Below are 27,547 nucleotides of genomic sequence, written 5' to 3' on the forward strand. Positions count from 1 at the left end.
ATTTCAAAAATTGATATCTCAAAAACGAAACGTGATTTTTGAAAACGAATTCGATTGCTGGAAAGGAGATGCTTTTATTAATATTCGGTGAGAATTTTGTAATAATTTTCCAAGGGATCGATTTTCCACGAATTTTTAAAGTTAACTCAAAAAAATTAAATTTGTTTAAAATATTGAACATTTCATAAATTAATATCTGAAAAACGAAAGGTGATTTTTCAAAATGAATTCGATTGTTCGAAAGGGGATGCTTTTATTAATAATCGGTGAGAATTTCGTAACAATTTTCCAAGGGATCGATTTTCCACGAATTTTTAAAGTTAACTCAAAATAATGAAATTTATTAAAAATATTGACAATTTCAAAAATTAATATTTCAAAAACGAAACGTGATTTTTCAAAACGGATTTGATTGTTGGAAAGAGTATGCTTTTATTAATAATCCGTGAGAATTTCGTAACAATTTTCCAAGGGATCGATTTTTCACGAATTTTTAAAGTTAATTCAAAAAAATTAAATTATTAATAATATTGAAAATTTCAAAAATTAATATCTCAAAAACGAAACATGGTTTTGCAAAACGAATTCGATTGTTGGAAAGGAGATGCTTTTATTAATATTCGGTGAAAATTTCGTAATAATTTTCCAAGGGATCGATTTTCCACGAATTTTTAAAGATAACTCAAAAAAATTAAATTTGGTAAAAATATTACAAATTTCAAAAATTGATATCTCAAAAACGAAACGAGATTTTTCAAAACGAATTCGATTGTTGGAAAGGGGATGCTTTTATTAATATTCGGTGAGAATTTCGTAATAATTTTCCAAGGAATCGATTTTTCACGAATTTTTAAAGTTAACTCAACAAAATAAAATTTGTTAAAAATATTGATAATTTCAAAAATTGATATCTCAAAAACGAAACGTGATTTTTCAAAACGAATTCGATTGTTGGAAAGGGGGTGCTTTTATTAATAATCGGTGAGAATTTCGTAATAATTTTCCAAGGGATCGATTTTCCACGAATTTTTAAACTTTATTCAAAAAAATTAAATTTGTTAAAAACATTGAAAGTTTCAAAAATTAATCTCGCAAAATCGAAACTTCTTTTTCCAAAACGAATTCGATTATTGGAAAGGGGATGCTTTTATTAATAATCGGTGAGAATTTCGTAATAATTTTCCAAGGAATCGATTTTCCACGAATTTTTAAAGTTAACTCAAAAAAATTCAATTATTAATAATATTGAAAATTTCAAAAATTAATATCTCAAAAACGAAACTTCTTTTTCCAAAACGAATTCGATTATTGGAAAGGGGATGCTTTTATTAATAATCGGTGAGAATTTCGTAATAATTTTCCAAGGGATCGATTTTTCACGAATTTTTAAAGTTAACTCAACAAAATAAAATTTGTTAAAAATATTGATAATTTCAAAAATTGATATCTCAAAAACGAAACGTGATTTTTCAAAACGAATTCGACTGTTGGAAAGGGGGTGCTTTTATTAATAATCGGTGACAATTTCGTAATAATTTTCCAACGGATCGATTTTCCACGAATTTTTAAAGTTAACTCAACAAAATAAAATTTGTTAAAAATATTTATAACGTCAAAAATTGATATCTCAAAAACGAAACGTGATTTTTCAAAACGGATTTGATTGTTGGAAAGAGTATGCTTTTATTAATAATCGGTGAGAATTTCGTAGTAATTTTCCAAGGGATCGATTTTCCATAAATTTTTAAATTTAACTCAAAATAATGAAATTTGTTAAAAATATTGGAAATTTCAAAAATTAATATTTCAAAAACGAAACGTGATTTTCCAAAACGAATTCGATTGCTGGAAAGGGGGTGCTTTTATTAATAATCGGTGACAATTTCGTAATAAGTTTCCAACGGATCGATTTTCCACGAATTTTTAAAGTTAACTCAACAAAATAAAATTTGTTAAAAATATTTATAATGTCAAAAATTGATATCTCAAAAACGAAACGTGATTTTTCAAAACGAATTTGATTGTTGGAAAGAGTATGCTTTTATTAATAATCGGTGAGAATTTCGTAGTAATTTTCCAAGGGATCGATTTTTACGAATTTTTAAAGTTAACTCAAAAAAATGAAATTTGTTAAAAATATTGGAAATTTCAAAAATTAATATCTCAAAATCAAAACGCGATTTTCCAAAACGAATTCGATTGTTAGAAAGGGAATGCTTTTATTAATAATCGGTGAAGATTTCGAAATTATCTTCCGATAAATCGACTTTTCACGAATTTTTAAAGTTAATTAAAAAAATATATGTAATTTCTTAAAAATTTCAAAAATTAATATCTCAAAAACAAGAAGTGATTTTTCAAAACGGACTTGATTTTTGAAAAGTAGATGCTTAAAATAATACTTTACCGGTGGCCCATCTTGCCCTTGCGATCCAATCGGCCCTCGTAGCCCTGTTAAGCCAGGTTGACCAACAGGGCCTCTTTCCCCAGGAAATCCTCGTTCGCCTCTTGCTCCAATCGATCCTGGAAGACCCGGTGGGCCTTGAACTCCTTGTTCCCCATCTTTCCCGGACGCTCCTGGATTACCTGGTGCACCTGGAAGCCCTTGGAATCCCGTTGGGCCAGGAGATCCTGGTGGTCCTCTTTAAAATAGAACTTTTAAAAATAAATGGTGGAAAATAACAAATAAATTTAACCTTTCCCCATCGGCCCCTGATGGTCCTGGTGGACCTTGTATTCCAGGGGAACCATCTTTTCCGGGATCTCCTCTTGGACCTTGTGCTCCGGGTTGTCCAACTTCTCCATCTTTTCCTTGTTCGCCCTAAAATATTATTAAATATTTAAATATATAGGTATAAAATATTTTTTTTCTTACTTGAAGTCCTTTTTCCCCAGGTACTCCTATAGGCCCAGGAACTCCTTGGATTCCTTGCGGCCCAGGTTCTCCAGCTTTCCCATCAGCACCTTGAATTCCTCTTTCACCTGGACTCCCCGGTTTCCCCGGCATTCCATTTCTTCCAGATAACCCTCTCTCTCCTTGAATACCAGGTGGTCCAGGTCTTCCCATATCCCCTTGATTTCCTTTAGTTCCCGGTGTTCCTTGAGGGCCTTTATCTCCCGTTTGCCCCTTCGGCCCCATTGCTCCATCAGGTCCGGGTAACCCTCTCAACCCGAGGGGTCCTTTTTCACCTTGAAGTCCTGGAGGGCCAGTTGGTCCTCTTCCCCCTCGTTTTCCACGTTTGCCTTCAGGGCCGGTTGGGCCTGGGACTCCTCTTGGTCCGGGGGCGCCGATTTCCCCTTTAAAACCGGGTTCTCCTTTGTAACCGCGTTCTCCGTGTAACCCAGGTTCTCCTTTAACCCCTTGTTGCCCGGGGCTTCCTAATTGACCAGGGAGGCCTCTTGCTCCCGGGAATCCGGGTGGGCCGGGAATTCCGGGAGAACCGGGGCCGCCTTTTTCGCCGGGGAAGCCATCTTTGCCGTTTAAACCAGGTGGGCCTGCTTCTCCCGCTTGTCCAGGACGCCCAGCTTCTCCTCGTGGACCTTGAAGTCCTTGACTCCCTTTCGGGCCTTGCGATCCTTGATCTCCTTTACTTCCGGGGTTTCCTGGAAAACCGGGTGAACCTGGCTTTCCCACGGCTCCGGATTGCCCGGGAGGTCCAGCTATTCCATCAATTCCTCGTAATCCGGGTGGACCTGGAGGTCCTTCTCTTCCTCTTTCACCGCGTGGCCCAGCTGGTCCCGTGAGACCAATGGGGCCCATCGGTCCAGGATTTCCAATCATTCCTTTTTCACCTTGTTGTCCTTGTTCGCCTTTAGCCCCATCTTGCCCGCTAAATCCTCTATGACCTTTATTTCCAGGTAACCCAGGCATTCCAGGTAATCCCCTCGCACCCGGTGGGCCTTGACTCCCCACGGGGCCTTGTTCCCCATCTTCACCAGGTTCCCCATCTTTTCCCGGTGGACCAGGAAATCCTCGTTGACCGGGAGGACCCACAGCTCCCCCCATTCCAGGTTCGCCAATTTCTCCTCTCGTTCCTTGCAAACCTTGGGGACCTAGAGACCCTGGGGGACCCGGAGGACCTCTTGGTCCAACCGGCCCAACTTGAGCCTGTGGGAAAAAAAGTTCCGCAGCTGCGGAAGATGGCCCTTTATCTTGAGATGATTGTGATAGCGCTAATTGTTGGTAATAAGCTGTTAAGTCAGGGAGGGGACCTGGAGGTCCTGGAATACCGGGAATCCCCGGATTTCCTGGTTGACCCGGCATTCCTGGTTCTCCTTGGCGTCCAATTGGACCCGAATAACCCGGTTCACCTCTCGCACCACGAACAGGATCATTAAAATCTTTAAACAAAATAAAGAAATATATAAATATAGAAATTACAAACGTTTATTTATACCCAAATCGAAATTTGTGGGGGATTCTGTTGTTGTTGATGTTGTTGTTGATGTCGTTGTTGATGTTGTTGAAGTTGAAGAAGTGGTTGGTCTCCAACATTCAGGATTCGTCGTACAATTAATATTTCCGTTAATACAAGAACAATTTGTACACACAGTTTTCCTCCAAACTTCACCTTCCCTGTAGTATTTTCCATCATCGAAGCAATTAAACGGGGAAACGTGCGAATCGGGTGAAATCGATGGTGAAGACGTTGTAACAATCCTTATATCGATGGTTCCCGTTGGAGCGTTCGTTGGATTTTCGTCATCGGGTTGCTGATAAATTCGCGATGTTACATAGGGAGTTTCATCGGGTGGTTGAGTCGGTTTCGGCGGAATTAAAGGCTTTGGTGAAGATAAACCTAAAAGAATTATAAAAAAAATTATAACAAATAATAGTATATTATTCAACAAGCGTATAATGGCGGCTGTTACCCACGAAGATGTAGTTGTAATCTGAGTGGGTAACATCCATTATACGCAAGTTGAATACTATACTTTATCTACAACTATTTAATTTTGAAAAAAAAATCAAAAAAAGGAAAAAAATAAACTTGATAGACATTTCAGACATAACCTCAATATAAGAAAGCTGTCATTTCTGTTAATAAATATTTTATTTTTTGATTAGTAGGCAGTGTCAGAACTGTGGAATAATGGCCTCATTATTCAACACTTTGTCTGTCATGCGTAATGAGTGTCATTACCCGTCAAAAATCAAATGTATAACGAATAGATAATTCAATAGTTGTAGATAAAATATTTTTTGATGTAAACAATTATTTGTTAGAAATGATTTATTATTATTATTACTAATTAAAGTTGTTTGTGATCTAATTTGGAACAAATATTGTTTATAAAGAAAATCGATAGGATCAATAATTATTATGATATGCCAACGATGTTCAGGGTGGGCCAAATTGCACACTTTTAAAGGAAAATTCCTCTTTCTATAAGAGATAGAGGAAAAATGATGTCAGTGTCTGTGGCTCGATTTTTATAAAAAACTTAATGGCGATATCGATATCTCTTACTGTTTCAGAAATACAGAGTTTTTCAAAAAAGTGCATTTTCGAAAAGTCGTCATATCTTTTTTTTATTGATAAATCTTCCTTTTTGTGAAAATATTTCCAAAGCAACTTTTTATGTAGAATTCGATGGAATAAGTTAGCTTTCCCTCAAAGCAATATTTTAGTAGTTATTGACATAAAAATGATTTTTTTAAATGGAACTTTTTAAATGGATTTTTCCTTTCTAAACATATAGTACACTTGATATCTCATTCACTGTGTGATCGCTATATTAGAGATTTCTGTCTTCCAACTAAACCAGTAAATCCTAATCAACACGCTTACACTCAGGGCAAGTCCACACTAACGGCTCTTCACTCAGTGACCAGCTTTGTTGGTGGGGCGCTGGACCTAAAGGAGTCCGCCCTGGGGGTTTTCGTAGATATAGAGGGAGCTTTTGATAAAACAACTTTCTCTGGTATTAACGATGCCTTGTTAGAGCATAATGTTCCACCGACTCTTTGTGGTTGGATTGAGAACACTCTTAAACATAGGATAGTTAAGCTTAGGGCTGGCGATGTCAGTTTTCAAGGAGGAGTTACTCGAGGCTGTCCACAAGGGGGTGTACTATCCCCACTTTTGTGGAACCTCACCCTGGATAGCCTCTTGAACCGCCTCGCCGAAGCCAACTTTATCACAGTTGGTTACGCAGATGATTTAACCATTCTCGTCAAAGGCAAATATATAAACGTGCTGTTTGACAGGATGCAAGTAGCTCTCAAACTGATAGAGACTTGGTGTGACGAACAAAGACTCTCTGTGAATCCTAAGAAGACAGAGTTGATTCTTTTCACACGGATGAGGAAGGTTGGCAATCCCAGAATGCCATCCCTTGCTGATACTCCATTGGTATTGTCAAAAGAAGTTAAATATCTGGACATGACACTTGACAATAAAATGACATGGAGAGCCCACCTAGATAATAGAGTTAAAAAAGCGTACGTTGCTTAATGCCGGAGGGTTATAGGTAAGACATGGGGTTTGTCACCCAGAAATGCCCTCTGGATTTACACGGCTGTAATCCGACCTATGCTTACTTATGGTGCAGTAGTATGGTGGTCAAAGACCCTACAGTCTACATCCACTACTGCACTTAATAAAGTACAGAGACTTGCGTGTTTGTACGTTACAGGTGCGCTGCGGACTACCCCCACCGCAGCCATGGAAAACATGTTAAACCTAACGCCACTTCATTTGTTCATCCAAGAGGTGGCATTGGTGACCATGACTCGACTGCGAGCAGCAGGAATTCTAATGGGTGAGAGAAATAGTAAAAATGCCAATCTCTGGAATGAAATGGTGGATTACTCACCAATTCTGGATCTCCGACTCCACGTATCTGAACCTTTAGGTATAAGTACCACCGTCATACAGGCGGAGTTAATCGCCATACAACTTGCCGCTGACGTTATTGTCAGATCCAACTTGGTAGGTAAGACTTTTACAATTTATACTGACAGTAGACAAGCTATTTTAGCCCTGAGTAGAATAACAATTACCTCAGGACTTGTTATGGGTTGTCATCTGACATTGGAGAAGGCCGCAGTGCATAACTGTGTCATACTTCAATGGATAAAAGGACACTCGACTTGTTCAGGTAACAAGCACGCTGATAGGCTTGCCAAAAGGGCTGCCAAGCGAGCGCCATGTTCGCCTGAACCGATAATCGCTCCGTCCTTATCAACTCAGATTGAGATAATTAAAGATTTTACCCACAAAAAGTTCATGAACTGGTAGGATAGGGTTAAGGGTTGCCATCTGTCTAAGGAAGTATTACATTATCCTTCAGCAGAGGCAGCCTTGTCTTTCATAAGGCTTGGTAGAAACGCTCTACGAACTGTAACGGGACTCGTCACGGGTCACTGTAAGGTAAACAAGCATCTTTATAACCTTAAGCTTGCTATTAGTCCTCTATGTCGCCTCTGTAAAGAGAGCGAGGAGACGGTCCGACACATCTTGTGTGAATGCCCCACTCTGCAAGACCTCAGAATGAGAGACTTCGGAGAGGAATGGCCGACCACAGATGGCATCAGGAACACACCTCTGAGCTGTATCCTAGCCTTCGGAAATTCCTTAGGCTGGTTGATGTAGCCGGAGACAGTGTAGGAGGATGTACAAGGGACCCGTTTGGGCCTAGGTGCTGTGTGCGTAGCATACCCTCCGCTTTCCTACATACATACATACATCTCGTTCAAATCTTCTTTGAAATATTCAACTTGGAACCTTTTAAGATTTTCAATTGCGTACTAGTAGGTTAAGTAGTGGGCTTTGACGACGTTTAGATAAAACAAATGCATTCTTTATGAGTATCTACATACCCCTGGCACTTATTAACGTCTTGTTCGTACAAAATGACGTCATTTTTAGTATTGGGCCGACGGGATAGATGGCGTTATATTGCGTTATTTTATGTAGATATCTACTTTATCCTGGCAGTTTAAATTAATAAACATTTTATGATTTAAGTAGTCGTTTCGTCAATTCGTTTTTCTACTGTTTTCTAAGTTGTTTGTCAAGTTGGTTAGTGTTTTGATGCGGCTTTGTGTTTGATAGTTTAGTTTTCGAATTTTGCAAGGTATTTTCCGTATATTACGAGCAGTATTTTTAAAGATTTTAGAAACTTTAAAGAAATTTACGAAATTTTATTCGTGGTAAGTACAGGGTGTCCCAATTTCGATGTCCGCATAGGCCATCTCCGAAATTAAAGAGATAGAAAAAAAGTAGCTTACATGTCATGATCTCGTTTTTCGAGAAAATGTTAATGCCGAAAACTCCGAACAGCTATCGTCTTTTGTTTTCGCCCTATCGGCAAAATCTGAAAATTTTGCGAAAACGACCATCGCGAATATCTCACTTATTATCAACGATGGAGTATTATAAATAAAACATTATATGGGCAACTTCAGTGGCGTAGGTAAAATTTTTTTCCCATCTTTTATTTTCGAGATTTTAGACGTAACTTTATTTTTTTAAATGGAAACCATAGTTGGCTATGACCTAAAATAATTTGTTATTTTCTTCTAATAACAAATATATATAGTTTGTGGGATATATTTCCTATAATTATTGAATAATTAATAAAAATTCATTTTGTTCTACCTAAAACTAATGTATGTATTTAAAAGTTAATGTTGCTATGGTGATAACCATACATACGCCACTGAATTCTTCGTAAAAAGTTGCCCATACAATGTTTTATTTATAATACTCCATCGTTGATAATAAGTGAGATATTCGCAATTGTCGTTTTCGCAAAATTTTCAGTTTTTGCCGATAGGGCGAAAAGAAAAGACGATAGCTGTTCGGAGTTTTCGGCATTAGCATTTTCTCGAAAAACGAGATCATGACATGTAAGCTACTTTTTTTCTATCTCTTTTAGTTTCGGAGATAGTCTATGCGGACATCGAAATTGGGACATCCTGTACATTCTATATACTTTTTTTTATTTATTTCATATTATTATATTATGATCTCCAGTTTCATAATAAATTTTTAAATACAACTTGCCCTTAAAATAATATGGAAACTAATACTCATAAAAAACCTCAGAAATTTAAACATTGATTATGGAACTGGATTAGGTATTTGTAAAATAAATATATACAGGATGTCCCGTTAAGCGTACGGAGCGGCTGTATCTCAACAACGGTAAGGCCTAGAGGTTTGGGAAAAAAATCTTTATAAGCAAAATGACCAAGAGAAATAGCTGGAAATTATTTTGAAGTTCGTAATTCGACCGCTAGGGGGCGTAACTGCCATAGAGAAACATAAAATTCCCGCTATCTCAGAAAGTTAGACGATGAGCTAAAACTTTGACAACATCATTTAGTAGCTTGGATAATACCGCATCGCTTTTGTTTTGCAATATTTTTCATATCTGTCATAATAAGGGAGGGGGAGGCCAATGCGTTTTCAAATGTTTACATTTTAATATCTCCTGGACCATTCAACCGATTTGAATATTTTTGGTCTTGTTTGAAAGAGCATTTCGTGCTCTTTTAAAAGATATTTTCAGTAAGATCGCTTGGTTTAAAACAAATAAGCTAGAGGGCGTTATCTGCAGCGGTTACATATTTTTGTGATTTTTGAAAAAAAGTTAAATGGAACGGTACTATTTACTTCACAGACCGTTAATCACCATAATATTTGCTAAATATTAGTGAAAACCGCATCTCGATATCTCCATCCATTCTCGAATTATAAAAGAAAATGTTAAAAATTCGTATATCTTAATCGGATCAAGTTACCTTAGGAAACAAATAAGAGAGAACAAAAATTTTATTATCTAGAACCTTCCTTCACACTTTATCCAAGCTTAGAACTGCTTCAAAACTACTTTTGAGGCGTGTTGAAAAGCCAACGGATCAATGAAACATCAACAATGATAATAAAACAAAATAAACCGAAACACTTAGAATAACTTAAATTTTTGGCTAAAATAGCTCAGTAATGTTCGAAATGTCTTACATAAACCTCGATGCATTTATTTAATCTAGTTTCGATGAAAAAAAGCGCTGCTAAGTCTCTTCCCTGGACACGTTTTTACTGGTATTTAGAGTTTTGTCATATTTTCCCTGGTTATTGGTTTTTCTTGAAAAGTCAGGTCGTTTAGTCTACCCAATAGATAAAGGGGTGAAAGCAATGTGGGTTTTGCTCGAACCAAGAATGCATATTATGCAAGTTTACATCAGCTTGTGGACAGATGCCTCATGCATCCATAGCATTTGTGATAAAAGGTTTGGATTTGCCCAAATCATATTTAACAGTCAATGGTAATAGTTCAGTCTGTTATCATAATCGATATCTGTTAAGGCCTGATGTAAAACAACGTGGTGGAAATATTATTCTCTTGAGAACTCTTGTGGACAATTGTTTTCGGAGTTCCCAGATTATGTGGGATCACATTGCGCACCAATATGATTTACGAATTCATAGAGATGTCTGAATGGGCTACACGTTGCCAGTTTTCCGTAATCGCTAAGTCAATCTTAAAAACACTTCTAGAGAAAAATGTCTTTCTTTGTCGTAATTGCATTGCACATTTTTGCCATGCAGTTGCATCGTATTCGAAACATTGAAAATAAATCATCATACGCTCTATCATACGCTTCTGCGTTAGTAAATGACATGTTTACAGTTACCATGGTAATGTGATTTGTTTTTCTCGATGAGGTAACTGGATCCGATTGATGGCACTCGAGTTTTTAACATTTTCTTCTATAACTCGAGAACGGGTGGCCATATCGAGATGCGGTTTTCACTAAAATTTAGCAAATTTTAAGGTAACTAAGGGTCTGTGAAGTAAATAGTATCGTTCCATTTAACTTTTCTTCAAAAATCACAAAAATATGTAATCGCTGCAGATAACGTCTTCTAGCTCATTTGTTTTAAAGCAGACGGTCTTACTGAAAGTATCTTTAAAAAGAGCATAAAATGCTCTTTCAAACAACACCGAAAACATTCAAATCGGTTGAATGGTGTAGGAGATATTATAATGTAAACATATGAAAACGCATTGGCCTTCCCCTCCCTTATTATGACAGATATGAGAAATATCGCAAAACAAAAGCGATGCGGTATTATCCAAGCTATTAAATGATGTTGTCAAAGTTATAGCTCATCGTCTAAGTTTCTGAGATAGCGGCAACTTTATGTTTCTCAATGGCAGTTACGCCCCCTAGCGGTCGAATTACGAACTTCAAAATAATTTCCAGCTATTTCTCTTGGTCACTTTGCTTATAAGGATTTTTTTCCCAAACCTCTAGGCCTTACCGTTCTAGAGATACAGCTGCTCCGTACGCTTAACGGGACACCCTGTATATGTATCTTATTCTCTTGTAGCAGAAAATGTCAAAAAGTTGCGCGATTAGTGGATGCATACAAAGGTATGGAAGTTTCTACCGATTTCCAAACCCACAAATGTATCCAGAAATATATCAAAGATTTGTTTTATGTTGTGTGCGAGAAGACATGCTTCAGTGTGAACAGTTGAGGGTTTATAATAATTTTCGAGTTTGTGATAAACCTTTTCGACGAGAGGATGTTGGACGTAACAACAAATTGTTGAAAGGAGTAGTAGCATCATTAAATTTGCCAGTATGTGTATAAAATTATCAAAATGTTGTTAGGACTGAGGCATATTTTTTTCACATATAGGATATCAGTACTTAGAAGTCAGTACTTCAAGTGCTTCGAATAACACGCCCACTACTCCACATGCAGATATGGGACTTCAGGTTCCTTCAACATCCACCAGTGCAATCTCATTGGAGACTCCAGGTAAGAAATTATGTGTTTTATAAATCGTTTATTTTGAAAAGCTCTGGTTAAATTACCTATAATGGCATATAACTCTTAATAAGAGTTATTTATTAATAAACGAAACATCAAGAATGTAGTATAATTTTTTTAAAGTTTGATTTCGTATTACAGCTAAACAAAGGCAGAGTTTATTGGAGGAAGTTGGTGTCCAGAAACAAGACGACTTATCACCAAAAGCCCAACATTTATACAGGAAAGCAGTGATGTATAAGAGGAAATTCCAGCGCCAGTGTATAACATCCCAAAGAAATAAAAGAAAATTATTACCAACGAGACAACTTTTTAAGCAGTCAATTTCAAGTTTAGACAGACTAAAACAATCCTTTTTTTTGAGCTAATATGACAACGAAGGAAGAAGGTTGCAGGGGAGGCGTTATACACTTGATGACAAAATATTGGCATTACATTTAATGCTACAAAATGGAAAGGGGTATAAGGTGTTATAAAGTTACACTGTGAGGAATAAACAGATTAACACCGTATTTTTAACATCTTTTAACAAAGTTATTGTGACTTTCAAATGTGTTGCAACCTATCAGAATTTAATTAAATTTACCACTTTTTCCCGGTAATATTTCACCTTATACCGAAAGAGTTGAATCACTTCGTAAAATTTTTAACAGTGTATCATTAATCATTACACATTGTTTATAGTTATTGTTTTTTTATATTAAAATAAGACTTTATGTTTATGATAATCATTTTAATAAAAAGATTATTAAAATCCACAAATGTCTTTTATTTTTTTTTATTTAATTCCACATAAAAAAATTAGAAAATTTTAAATTTAAGATTTATCACGTTAGCCGCTATTTAATATTAGTAATGGGATGAGCCGTTCGGAGCGCTGGTGCCGTGTACAAAAATTTTACGTAAATGTCACATCTATATAAGTTATCTATGAGCATCTATCTGTCAAATTTTGATTCAAGTTGTAAGTGTTAGTGCTTATCGTTAGAGTATTACGTACTTGTCATCAACTTTCAAAATAATGTCATATAAAAATTATGAAAAATGGCACATAATAGTATGTTTTATACAATCTGGGGAGAATGCAGAGACTGCAGGAAATTTATATTATGAACCATTTATATGATTATATCATTTAAATCCAGAGAAGCGACAATCTTTCAATGATATTTTTAAAACATTGTGATATAATCTACAAACTAGCGGCCAATTCGAAAAGAAAAGATCAAAAACTTATATACCGAATGAAGACGGGGAATTAGAAGTAGTAGTAGTTTTAGGGGCAATGGAAAATAATCCACAGATATCAACGCGGCAATTGAATGTAACCACGAGAATTCCAAGATTCAAAGTTAGGCGGATTTTGAAAAAATTCAGATTTAAGCCTAGCAAAGTCCATTACCTCAGACCAGGAGATTTTGAATGGCGCATGAATTTTTGCCAATGGTTCTTGGGAAAATGTGACGAAGCACGCAATTTTTCTTTAAATTATATTTGGACAGATGAAGCGTATGTGAGTAGTGCTGGTGTACAGCACAAATAAAATATTTGAACATATTTAGGCTACAGATCGAACCTGTTTTTGACGATTTACTTCTAGCGCACCTGCGAAATGTATTTTTTCAACATGATGGTGCACCGCCTCACAAGGCTGCTATTATCACCATTCTTTTAACCGCAGCTTTTGGTGATTGTAGGTTAGGTAATCAAGATTCTATTCGCTGGGCGGCTTGGTCACCTGACCTAATACATACAGATTTTTTCCTTTGGGGAAGATCAAAGATGTTATCTATAAACAGCCAATAAATTCCCGACAGCAATTAGAAGCCGCAGTTGTGAAGGCTTTTGCAACACTTAGGCCCATTGGGCTTAATCAACTCGGCAAGTGGGGAAGACAAGTATGATGAAGTTTTGTAAGGGTGGGAGAAAAAGAACAGAAAACTGGAGATGGGAGGGAAAAGAGATCGAGGAGGTTAGGGAGTATACTTACTTGGGGTATGTGTTCAAGTATGGGGTTGGGGAAAGAGAGTCTTTGGAAGGAATGTGGCAGCGAGGAAGATTATGTTTGAAGGTCTGGTTAGCAGTGTGATGATGTATGGAGCAGAGGTATGGGGATGGAGAGAGCAGGCAATGCTGGAGGACGTGCAAGCTAGATACTGGAGATGGGTGCTTGGGGTGGCGAGAGAAACACCGGGGTATATAGTGAGGGAAGAGGTAAAGGTGGATAAGGTCAGAGTGGAGGCGGGCAGGAGAGCAGTGAAATATGAAGAAAGAATAGAAGGGAGACCAAACTGTGGGATCTTGGGGGAATGTTGGAGGGAAATTAGAGAGGGAAAGATCAGATATGGGAAAGCAGACAGAGACACTTATTATAGACGAGCGGGCCACTCGGTAACTGAGATAAATAGTAGACGAAGGGTGGGGTATGGAAATGGAGGAAGAGGGTAGAGGGTGAAAATAATATATTTATAATATATATTAGAATGTATTAAGGAGAACTCGGCAAAAAGGGTTAAAAAAAGATGTCGACTGTGTATAATACAAACCATTTTGGGGACATTTTGAACATTTTCTATTGAACAGGGATTTTTTAAAAACACCCTGTATCTCTGAAACCGTAAGAGATATCGAAATGCGGTTTTCGCCATTAAGATTCTTATAAAAATCGAGCCTCAGACACTGATATCATTTTTCTTGTATCTCTTATAGAAATAGAAGTTTCGCTATAAAAGTACCCAATTTGGTCCACTCTGTACATACAGAGTGGTTCAAATTCGATGTCCGAATAGGCTATCTCGAAAATTATAAGAGTTAGAAAAAAAGTAGTTTGATCTCTCTTCTTAAATAAATTACAATGTCGAAAACCTCAAAGCGCTATCATCTTTTGTTTTTCCCCTAGAGACCAAAATTGAAAGTATCGTAAAACCAGCAAATGCAATTATCTTGGTTATTATTATAGGTGGAGTATTATAACTAAGACATTATATGAACACTTTTTTACAGAGAATTTGATGACGTAGTCAAAAAAAATTTTCGGTTTAGATTTTGAGATATTATGATAATTTTCGTTTTTTTAAATGGAAACAACCACTGATTATTCGCTTATTAAATTCGTTATTTTTTTCTGATTACAAGAATATAAGGTTTGACAGGTCTATTTCGTATTGTTTTAGAATAAAGCTAGAAATAAACTTTATTTTTAGTGTCGTCAAAGAAATTAAATTTACAGTTTCCTGTAAATTATAACTAAAAATTAAAACAACATATTTATGATATTTGAAACAAATACATTTGTCGAACTATTTAATTTATATTTGTTTTACACAAAAGTTGGAATAGATTGCATTATTTCACATTTTTTATTAATATTTAATATTATTATTAAATGACTTAATAAATTATTGATAGATGGCGCTCATATTTCTTTTTCTATTCTAGTAAATCCATAATCACTGAGGTGTATGATTTAAAATAAGGTAAAAATTAAAAGAGCTCTTTCTCAGTTTTCTAGTAAATATACTTAGTACCGGTTTCGATAATTACTTATCATCATCAGCTAAATAGTCAAATAAATAATAAAAGTCACAATATAAAATGATTTAAAAACTAAAATAACGAGAAATAAAGATGTAAAGTGGACGACACTGAATTTTTTTTTTAATTCAGATAAACATAACAACATTTGTTTGTATTCAAAAATTTTCTGAAGTATCAAATTAAAAATCGTGTTTTTTAAGATGGATTACGAAAATTACGAAAAGTTTAACATGTTAGAATGTTACATATTACAAAATAAAGTAAATTTCATATAAATTTTTAGTAGAATAATTTTTAGTTATAGTACCGTTATTTACAGGAAACTGTAAATTTAATTTCTTTGACGACACTAAAAAAACTTTATTTTTAGCTTTATTCTAAAATAATAAGAAATAGACCTATATAACCCCATATTTTTGTAATCAGAAAAAAATAACGAATTTAATAAGTGAATAATCAGTGGTTGTATCCATTTAAAAAAAACGAAAACTGTCATAATATCTAGAAATCTAAAACCGAATTTTTTTTCTTGACTACGTCATGAAATTTTCTGTAAAAAAGTGTCCATATAATGTCTTAGTTATAATACTCCACCTATAATAATAAAAAAGATAATTGCACTTGCTGGTTTTATGATATTTTCAATTTAGGCCTCTAGGAGAAAAACAAAAGACGATAGCGCTTTGAGGCCTTTGGCATTAGCAATTTCTCGAAAAACGAGATCATGACATGGAAGCTATTTTCTTTCTTTCTAACTCTTATAGTTTCGGTGATAGCCTATTCGGACATCGAATTTGAACCACCCTGTACAGACAAGCATACTGTTCAGTGGGAAATTGAAATTTTGTTTCATCGCAAAATTCTGTTAATAAAATTTGTTTCTAATATTCTCAACAAATATTGTTTATAAAAATATTTAATATGATCAATAATTATTGTGATATAACAATGATATGAAAGCGTACTGTTCAGTGGGAAATTAAAATTTTGTTTTATTACAAAATTTTGTTAATAAAATTTGTTTCTAATCTAATTCTTAACAAATATTGTTTATAAAAAAATTCGATACGATCAATAATTATTATGATATAACAACGATATAGAATCGTACTATTCAGTGGGAAATTCAAATTTTCCTTTATCACAAAATTCTGGTAATAAAAGCTGTTTCTAATCAAATTCTCAATAGATATTGTTCATAAGAAAAATCGATATGATTAATAATTATTGTAATATACTAGCGTACTGTTCAGTGGGAAATTAAAATTTTGTTTTATCGCAAAATTCTGTTAATAAAAGTTGTTTCTAATCTAATTCTCAACAAATATTGTTTATAAAAAAATTCGATACGATCAATAATTATTATGATATAACAACGATATAGAATCGTACTATTCAGTGGGAAATTCAAATTTTCCTTTATCACAAAATTCTGGTAATAAAAGCTGTTTCTAATCAAATTCTCAATAGATATTGTTTATAAGAAAAATCGATATGATTAATAATTATTGTAATATGCTAGCGTACTGTTCAGTGGGAAATTAAAATTTTGTTTTATCGCAAAATTCTGTTAATAAAAGTTGTTTCTAATCTAATTCTCAACAAATATTGTTTATAAAAGAATTCGATACGATCAATAATTATTATGATATAACAACGATATAGAATCGTACTATTCAGTGGGAAATTAAAATTTTCCTTTATCACAAAATTCTGTTAATAAAAGTTGTTTCTAATCTAATTCTCAACAAATATTGTTTATTAGAAAATTCGATACGATCAATAATTATTATGATATAACAACGATATAGAATCGTACTATTCAGTGGGAAATTCAAATTTTCCTTTATCACAAAATTCTGGTAATAAAAGCTGTTTCTAATCAAATTCTCAATAGATATTGTTTATAAGAAAAATCGATATGATTAATAATTATTGTAATATGCTAGCGTACTGTTCAGTGGGAAATTAAAATTTTGTTTTATCGCAAAATTCTGTTAATAAAAGTTGTTTCTAATCTAATTCTCAACAAATATTGTTTATAAAAGAATTCGATACGATCAATAATTATTATGATATAACAACGATATAGAATCGTACTATTCAGTGGGAAATTCAAATTTTCCTTTATCACAAAATTCTGTTAATAAAAGTTGTTTCTAATCTAATTCTCAACAAATATTATTTATAAAAAAATTCGATACGATCAATAATTGTTATGATATAACAACGATATAGAATCGTACTATTCAGTGGGAAATTCAAATTTTCCTTTATCACAAAATTCTGGTAATAAAAGCTGTTTCTAATCAAATTCTCAATAGATATTGTTTATAAGAAAAATCGATATGATTAATAATTATTGTAATATGCTAGCGTACTGTTCAGTGGGAAATTAAAATTTTGTTTTATCGCAAAATTCTGTTAATAAAAGTTGTTTCTAATCTAATTCTCAACAAATATTGTTTATAAAAAAATTCGATACGATCAATAATTATTATGATATAACAACGATATAGAATCGTACTATTCAGTGGGAAATTCAAATTTTCCTTTATCACAAAATTCTGGTAATAAAAGCTGTTTCTAATCAAATTCTCAATAGATATTGTTTATAAGAAAAATCGATATGATTAATAATTATTGTAATATGCTAGCGTACTGTTCAGTGGGAAATTAAAATTTTGTTTTATCGCAAAATTCTGTTAATAAAAGTTGTTTCTAATCTAATTCTCAACAAATATTGTTTATAAAAGAATTCGATACGATCAATAATTATTATGATATAACAACGATATAGAATCGTACTATTCAGTGGGAAATTCAAATTTTCCTTTATCACAAAATTCTGTTAATAAAAGTTGTTTCTAATCTAATTCTCAACAAATATTATTTATAAAAAAATTCGATACGATCAATAATTGTTATGATATAACAACGATATAGAATCGTACTATTCAGTGGGAAATTCAAATTTTCCTTTATCACAAAATTCTGGTAATAAAAGCTGTTTCTAATCAAATTCTCAATAGATATTGTTTATAAGAAAAATCGATATGATTAATAATTATTGTAATATGCTAGCGTACTGTTCAGTGGGAAATTAAAATTTTGTTTTATCGCAAAATTCTGTTAATAAAAGTTGTTTCTAATCTAATTCTCAACAAATATTGTTTATAAAAAAATTCGATACGATCAATAATTATTATGATATAACAACGATATAGAATCGTACTATTCAGTGGGAAATTCAAATTTTCCTTTATCACAAAATTCTGGTAATAAAAGCTGTTTCTAATCAAATTCTCAATAGATATTGTTTATAAGAAAAATCGATATGATTAATAATTATTGTAATATGCTAGCGTACTGTTCAGTGGGAAATTAAAATTTTGTTTTATCGCAAAATTCTGTTAATAAAAGTTGTTTCTAATCTAATTCTCAACAAATATTGTTTATAAAAGAATTCGATACGATCAATAATTATTATGATATAACAACGATATAGAATCGTACTATTCAGTGGGAAATTCAAATTTTCCTTTATCACAAAATTCTGTTAATAAAAGTTGTTTCTAATCTAATTCTCAACAAATATTATTTATAAAAAAATTCGATACGATCAATAATTGTTATGATATAACAACGATATAGAATCGTACTATTCAGTGGGAAATTCAAATTTTCCTTTATCACAAAATTCTGGTAATAAAAGCTGTTTCTAATCAAATTCTCAATAGATATTGTTTATAAGAAAAATCGATATGATTAATAATTATTGTAATATGCTAGCGTACTGTTCAGTGGGAAATTAAAATTTTGTTTTATCGCAAAATTCTGTTAATAAAAGTTGTTTCTAATCTAATTCTCAACAAATATTGTTTATAAAAAAATTCGATACGATCAATAATTATTATGATATAACAACGATATAGAATCGTACTATTCAGTGGGAAATTCAAATTTTCCTTTATCACAAAATTCTGGTAATAAAAGCTGTTTCTAATCAAATTCTCAATAGATATTGTTTATAAGAAAAATCGATATGATTAATAATTATTGTAATATGCTAGCGTACTGTTCAGTGGGAAATTAAAATTTTGTTTTATCGCAAAATTCTGTTAATAAAAGTTGTTTCTAATCTAATTCTCAACAAATATTGTTTATAAAAGAATTCGATACGATCAATAATTATTATGATATAACAACGATATAGAATCGTACTATTCAGTGGGAAATTCAAATTTTCCTTTATCACAAAATTCTGTTAATAAAAGTTGTTTCTAATCTAATTCTCAACAAATATTATTTATAAAAAAATTCGATACGATCAATAATTGTTATGATATAACAACGATATAGAATCGTACTATTCAGTGGGAAATTCAAATTTTCCTTTATCACAAAATTCTGGTAATAAAAGCTGTTTCTAATCAAATTCTCAATAGATATTGTTTATAAGAAAAATCGATATGATTAATAATTATTGTAATATGCTAGCGTACTGTTCAGTGGGAAATTAAAATTTTGTTTTATCGCAAAATTCTGTTAATAAAAGTTGTTTCTAATCTAATTCTCAACAAATATTGTTTATAAAAAAATTCGATACGATCAATAATTATTATGATATAACAACGATATAGAATCGTACTATTCAGTGGGAAATTCAAATTTTCCTTTATCACAAAATTCTGGTAATAAAAGCTGTTTCTAATCAAATTCTCAATAGATATTGTTTATAAGAAAAATCGATATGATTAATAATTATTGTAATATACTAGCGTACTGTTCAGTGGGAAATTAAAATTTTGTTTTATCGCAAAATTCTGTTAATAAAAGTTGTTTCTAATCTAATTCTCAACAAATATTGTTTATAAAAGAATTCGATACGATCAATAATTATTATGATATAACAACGATATAGAATCGTACTATTCAGTGGGAAATTCAAATTTTCCTTTATCACAAAATTCTGGTAATAAAAGCTGTTTCTAATCAAATTCTCAATAGATATTGTTTATAAGAAAAATCGATATGATTAATAATTATTGTAATATGCTAGCGTACTGTTCAGTGGGAAATTAAAATTTTGTTTTATCGCAAAATTCTGTTAATAAAAGTTGTTTCTAATCTAATTCTCAACAAATATTGTTTATAAAAAAATTCGATACGATCAATAATTATTATGATATAACAACGATATAGAATCGTACTATTCAGTGGGAAATTAAAATTTTCCCTTATCACAAAATTCTGTTAATAAAAGTTGTTTCTAATCTAATTCTCAACAAATATTGTTTATAAAAGAATTCGATACGATCAATAATTATTATGATATAACAACGACATAGAATCGTACTATTCAGTGGGAAATTAAAATTTTCCCTTATCACAAAATTCTGTTAATAAAAGTTGTTTCTAATCTAATTCTCAACAAATATTGTTTATAAAAGAATTCGATACGATCAATAATTATTATGATATAACAACGACATAGAATCGTACTATTCAGTGGGAAATTAAAATTTTCCCTTATCACAAAATTCTGTTAATAAAAGTTGTTTCTAATCTAATTCTCAACAAATATTGTTTATAAAAGAATTCGATACGATCAATAATTATTATGATATAACAACGACATAGAATCGTACTATTCAGTGGGAAATTAAAATTTTCCTTTATCACAAAATTCTGTTAATAAAAGCTGTTTCTAATCTAATTCTCAACAAATATTGTTTATAAAAAAAATCGATACGATCAATAATTATTATGATATAACAACGATATAGAATCGTACTATTCAGTGGGAAATTAAAATTTTCCCTTATCACAAAATTCTGTTAATAAAAGTTGTTTCTAATCTAATTCTCAACAAATATTGTTTATAAAAGAATTCGATACGATCAATAATTATTATGATATAACAACGACATAGAATCGTACTATTCAGTGGGAAATTAAAATTTTCCCTTATCACAAAATTCTGTTAATAAAAGTTGTTTCTAATCTAATTCTCAACAAATATTGTTTATAAAAGAATTCGATACGATCAATAATTATTATGATATAACAACGACATAGAATCGTACTATTCAGTGGGAAATTAAAATTTTCCTTTATCACAAAATTCTGTTAATAAAAGCTGTTTCTAATCTAATTCTCAACAAATATTGTTTATAAAAAAAATCGATACGATCAATAATTATTATGATATAACAACGATATAGAATCGTACTATTCAGTGGGAAATTAAAATTTTCCCTTATCACAAAATTCTGTTAATAAAAGTTGTTTCTAATCTAATTCTCAACAAATATTGTTTATAAAAGAATTCGATACGATCAATAATTATTATGATATAACAACGACATAGAATCGTACTATTCAGTGGGAAATTAAAATTTTCCTTTATCACAAAATTCTGTTAATAAAAGCTGTTTCTAATCTAATTCTCAACAAATATTGTTTATAAAAAAATTCGATACGATCAATAATTATTATGATATAACAACGATATAGAATCGTACTATTCAGTGGGAAATTAAAATTTTCCTTTATCACAAAATTCTGTTAATAAAAGTTGTTTCTAATCTAATTCTGAACAAATATTGTGTATCAAAGAAACCAAAAAAAAATTAATTTAATTTATTACCGTTATTATTTTCGTATTCGTTTTCTGTATAATCGTAATTATCGCCATAATCGACCTCTTCGTAAGCATCATCGTAGGGTTGTTGATTTTGGACGCCGTCCTTAAACCGTTTCCTAACTTTAGCGGCTTCCGAAGTCGTCGAAAAGAACGTTGATGCCGCAAAAATGAGCCACAAAATTTTTGCGGATTTCATTTCATCAATCTAAAACCATTCGTATCACATTCATAACGCGAAATCCTTTAAAATGAGCCCAAACTCGACGGGGTTATCTCCAAAAACAACCGAGATACGATCGATTTTTTTGTCAATTTTTAGGTTATGTTTCAAACCGGAAGTGGGGGTATCTCGGTTATTTTTTGAGATAACCATATCGTGTTTGGGCTCATTTTAAAGGATTTTTCATGGAGATTAAGGAAATTATTTTTGATTTAGACATACCTTGATGATTAATTAGATTTTTCCATAAATTTTTTTTATGGTTGATGTCTTACCCTAAGGACGGGCAGAACAACTCTAAGCGCTAACAGCGTTTCTAACGGGCATATATTTCATCGTTTTGGGCCCAGAGAGGAGGAAAGGGGCGAAGAAATTAGATCAACTAAGCCGGAGACGTCTATTAAGGAATTTTATTCAAAAAACACATTATTTCTGGTAATCTCATCATCGATAAGAATTAATTTTTTTATTAATTTTAAATTAATTTATTAAAATATTTAATTTTTTTGGGTTTTTAATAAGATAGGTCAGTTACAAAATAATAGAACCAACAACGATTAATTTTGATTCATTGGCGTGCATTCAAGTGGTCATAAATCAATTTAAAAAGTAGGGCACAAAGAGATTATTAACGAAAAAATGAAATAAAAAATTTTTTAAGCATATTTTTAGATATTTATTTGAGAAGAATTAAAATTGAATTTAACGCGGAAATTAAAGAGGGTACAAAGTTTATTTTGGGACACCAATTTTAAAAGATTCAAGATAAAAAAGAGTTCATTTGGTAAGCAGAAGCAGCCGGGCGACTCGTGTAAATCAATTAAACCCATTCAGAGAAGAAGAGTGAAACCGCGATGATGCAACTGAGTTCAAAATTAATTGCGTTCATCTATATTTACATATCAAGAAGAATTTCTTGTGAATAAACGACAAAAAATTTGTTTAATGATTTAAAACAAAATACCATTAATAAATTAAGTTCTTTGACCCAATAAAGTTAAACATAAACCATTAACGAGATTTTGAAGGCGAATGGAAAATAGATTAAAAAACATGTGGTGATACTATTTCTACAACCGAATTAAAAGTTTATTTCTTAAATACTAAAAGCGATTTTCCAACACTTTGATTGATTATTTATATATTTGATACTTTTAATAAAAATTATAGAGCAAATTGATTCTAAATAATATTCTAAAGAAATGTTATTAGAAATATTGTGAAACTGTACTGTTCAGTGGGAAATTAAAATTTCGATTAATAAAATACAAATAAACTAAAACACTAAAACAAAATACTATTAATAAAAGTTGTTTATAATTTAATTCTCAATTAAATTTTAATTATATTTTCAATTTATTTAAAAAATCATAACAACTCTATTTTTAAGAGTTAAGAAACGATTTATATCTTAAATTGAAGCTAAAAGAGTGTAGCTTATGATAAGATATAAAAAGAGTGGGGTAAGATTATAAAAATTTTCGGAAAAAACGATTTAAGTGCGGATGTGTCAAATTTAAACATAAACGAAAAATCAATTTGTTTTAAATATCATATAAACTGCATTTGTGAGAGTTAAGAAACGATTTATATCTTAAATTAAAGCTAAAAGAGCGTAGTTTATGACAAGATACAAAAACATTGGGGTAGGATTATAAATATTTCTCGAAAAAAATTATTAAGTGAGACATTGTCAAAATTGTATATAAATAGAAAATTTATTTTTTAAAAAAATCGCATTATCTGTATTTTTAAGAGTTAAGAAACGATTTATATCTTAAATTGAAGTTAAAAGATTGTAGCTTATGATAAGATATAAAAACGTTGGGGTAAGGTTATAAAATTTTCCGGAAAAACCAATTTAAGTGGGGATGTGTCAAATTTAAACATAAACGAAAGATCAATTTTTTCTAAATATCATATCATGTGCATTTGTGAGAGTTAAGAAACGATTTATATCTTAAATTGAAGCTACAAGAGTGTAGTTTATGATAAGATATAAAAACATTGGGGTAGGATTATAAAAATTTCTCGAAAAAAATTATTAAGTGAGACATTGTCAAATTTGTATATAAATAGAAAATTTATTTAAAAAAAAAATCGTATTATCTGTATTTTTAAGAGTTAAGAAACGATTTATATCTTAAATTGAAGTTAAAAGATTGTAGCTTATGATAAGATATAAAAACATTGGGGTAAGATTATAAAATTTTCCGGAAAAACCAATTTAAGTGGGGATGTGTCAAATTTAAACAAACGAAAAATCAATTTTTTCTAAATATCACATCAAGTGCATTTGTGAGAGTTAAGAAACGATTTATATCTTAAATTGAAGTTAAAAGATTGTAGCTTATGATAAGATATAAAAACATTGGGGTAAGATTATAAAATTTTCCGGAAAAACCAATTTAAGTGGGGATGTGTCAAATTTAAACAAACGAAAAATCAATTTTTTCTAAATATCACATCAAGTGCATTTGTGAGAGTTAAGAAACGATTTATATCTTAAATTGAAGCTAAAAGAGTGTAATTTATGATAAGATATAAAAACGTTAGGGTAGGATTATAAATATTTCTCGAAAAAAATTATTAAGTGAGACATTGTCAAATTTGTATATAAATAGAAAATTTATTTAAAAAAAAAATCGCATTATCTGTATTTTTAAGAGTTAAGAAACGATTTATATCTTAAATTGAAGTTAAAAGATTGTAGCTTATGATAAGATATAAAAACATTGGGGTAAGATTATAAAATTTTCCGGAAAAACCAATTTAAGTGGGGATGTGTCAAATTTAAACATAAACGAAAAATCAATTTTTTCAAAATATCATATCAACTGCATTTGTGAGAGTTAAGAAACGATTGATACCTTAAATTGAAGCTAAAAGAATGTAGTTTATGATAAGATATAAAAACATTGGGGTAGGATTATAAATATTTCTCGAAAAAAATTATTAAGTGAGACATCGTCAAATTTATATGTAAATAGAAAATTTATTTTTTAAAAAAATCGCGCTATCTGTATTTTTAAGAGTTAAGAAACGATTTATATCTTAAATTGAAGTTAAAAGATTGTAGCTTATGATAAAATATAAAAACATTGGGGTAAGATTATAAAATTTTCCGGAAAACCCAATTTATGTGGAGATGTGTCAAATTTAAACATAAACGAAAAATCAATTTTTTCTAAATATCATATCAAGTGCATTTGTGAGAGTTAAGAAACGATTTATATCTTAAATTGAAGCTAAAAGAGTGTAATTTATGATAAGATATAGAAACATTGGGGTAGGATTATAAATATTTCTCGAAAAAAATTATTAACTGAGACATTGTCAAATTTGTATATAAATAGAAAATTTATTTTTTTTAAAATCGCACTATCTGTATTTTTAAGAGTTAAGAAACGATTTATACCTTAAATTGAAGTTAAAAGATTGTAGCTTATGATAGGATTATAAAAACATTGGGGTAAGATTATAAAATTTTCCGGAAAAACCAATTTATGTGGGGATGTGTGAAATTTAAACATTAACGAAAAATCAATTTTTTCTAAACATCATATCAACTGCATTTGTAAGTGTTAAGAAACGATTTATATCTTAAATTAAAGCTAAAAGAATGTAGTTTATGATAAGATATAAAAACATTGGGGTAGGATTATAAATATTTCTCGAAAAAAATTATTAAGTGAGACATTGTCAAATTTGTATATAAATAGAAAATTTATTTTTTAAAAAAATCGCACTATCTGTATTTTTAAGAGTTAAGAAACGATTTATATCTTAAATTGAAGTTAAAAGAATGTAGCTTATGATAAGATATAAAAAGATGAGGATAAGATTATAAAAATTTCCGGAAAAAACGATTTAAGTGGGAATGTGTCAAATTTAAACATAAACGAAAAATCAATTTTTTCTAAATATCATATCATCTGCATTTGTGAGAGTTAAGAAACGATTTATATCTTAAATTGAAGCTAAAAGAGTGTAGTTTATGATAAGATATAGAAACATTGGGGTAAGATTATAAATATTTCTCGAAAAAAATTATTAAGTGAGACATTGTCAAATTTGTATATAAATAGAAAATTAATTTTTTAAAAAAATCGCACTATCTGTATTTGTAAGAGTTAAGAAACGATTTATATCTTAAATTGAAGTTAAAAGATTGTAGCTTATGATAAAATATAAAAACATTGGGGTAAGATTATAAAATTTTCCGGAAAACCCAATTTATGTGGAGATGTGTCAAATTTAAACATAAACGAAAAATCAATTTTTTCTAAATATCATATCAAGTGCATTTGTGAGAGTTAAGAAACGATTTATATCTTAAATTGAAGCTAAAAGAGTGTAATTTATGATAAGATATAAAAACATTGGGGTAGGATTATAAATATTTCTCGAAAAAAATTGTTAAGTGAGACATTGTCAAATTTGTATATAAATAGAAAATTTATTTTTAAAAAAAATCGCACTATCTGTATTTTTAAGAGTTAAGAAACGATTTATATCTTAAATTGAAGCTAAAAGATTGTAGCTTATGATAAAATATAAAAACATTGGGGTAAGATTATAAAATTTTCCGGAAAAAGCAATTTATGTGGAGATGTGTGAAATTTAAACATAAACGAAAAATCAATTTTTTCTAAACATCATATCAACTGCATTTGTGAGAGTTAAGAAACGATTTATATCTTAAATTGAAGCTAAAAGAGTGTAGTTTATGATGAGATATAAAAACATTGGGGTAGGATTATAAATATTTCTCGAAAAAAATTATTAAGTGAGATATCGTCAAATTTATATGTAAATAGAAAATTTATTTTTCTTTTAAATCGCACTATCTGTATTTTTAAGAGTTAAGAAACGATTTATATCTTAAATTGAAGTTAAAAGATTGTAGCTTATGATAAGATATAAAAACGTTGGGGTAAGATTATAAAATTTTCCGGAAAAACCAATTTAAGTGGGGATGTGTCAAATTTAAACATAAACGAAAAATCAATTTCTTCTAAATATCATATCAACTGCATTTGTAAGAGTTAAGAAACGATTTATATCTTAAATTGAAGCTAAAAGAGTGTAATTTATGATAAGATATAAAAACATTGGAGTAGGATTATAAATATTTCTCGAAAAAAATTATTAAGTGAGACATTGTCAAATTTGTATATAAATAGAAAATTTATTTTTAAAAAAAATCGCACTATCGGTATTTTTAAGAGTTAAGAAACGATTTATATCTTAAATTGAAGTTAAAGGATTGTAGTTTATGATAAGATATAAAAACATTGGGGTAAGATTATAAAATTTTCCGGAAAAACCAATTTATGTGGG

At 31.0% G+C, this 27,547-nt stretch overlaps 1 protein-coding gene across 1 annotated transcript in view; it reads right to left on the reverse strand.

Moving 5' to 3' along the window:
- The window catches only part of LOC111421347 (collagen alpha-1(II) chain-like), a 36,507-nt gene extending 14,004 nt beyond the window's left edge, over window positions 1-22,503 (reverse strand). Inside the window, exons 1-6 of the mRNA XM_071200973.1 lie at window positions 22,427-22,503; window positions 21,988-22,189; window positions 4,398-4,799; window positions 2,876-4,341; window positions 2,697-2,821; window positions 2,408-2,642 (exon numbers count right to left, since the gene is read on the reverse strand). Coding sequence (XP_071057074.1) covers window positions 2,408-2,642; window positions 2,697-2,821; window positions 2,876-4,341; window positions 4,398-4,799; window positions 21,988-22,180 — 2,421 coding nt within the window. The 5' untranslated portion in view covers window positions 22,181-22,189; window positions 22,427-22,503. The remainder of the gene's footprint in view (window positions 1-2,407; window positions 2,643-2,696; window positions 2,822-2,875; window positions 4,342-4,397; window positions 4,800-21,987; window positions 22,190-22,426) is intronic.
- Between the last annotated feature and the right edge of the window lie 5,044 nt (window positions 22,504-27,547).

Source organism: Onthophagus taurus, unplaced genomic scaffold, assembly GCF_036711975.1.
Source record: "Onthophagus taurus isolate NC unplaced genomic scaffold, IU_Otau_3.0 ScKx7SY_15, whole genome shotgun sequence".
In the NCBI taxonomy this organism is placed as follows: Eukaryota; Metazoa; Arthropoda; class Insecta; order Coleoptera; family Scarabaeidae; genus Onthophagus; species Onthophagus taurus.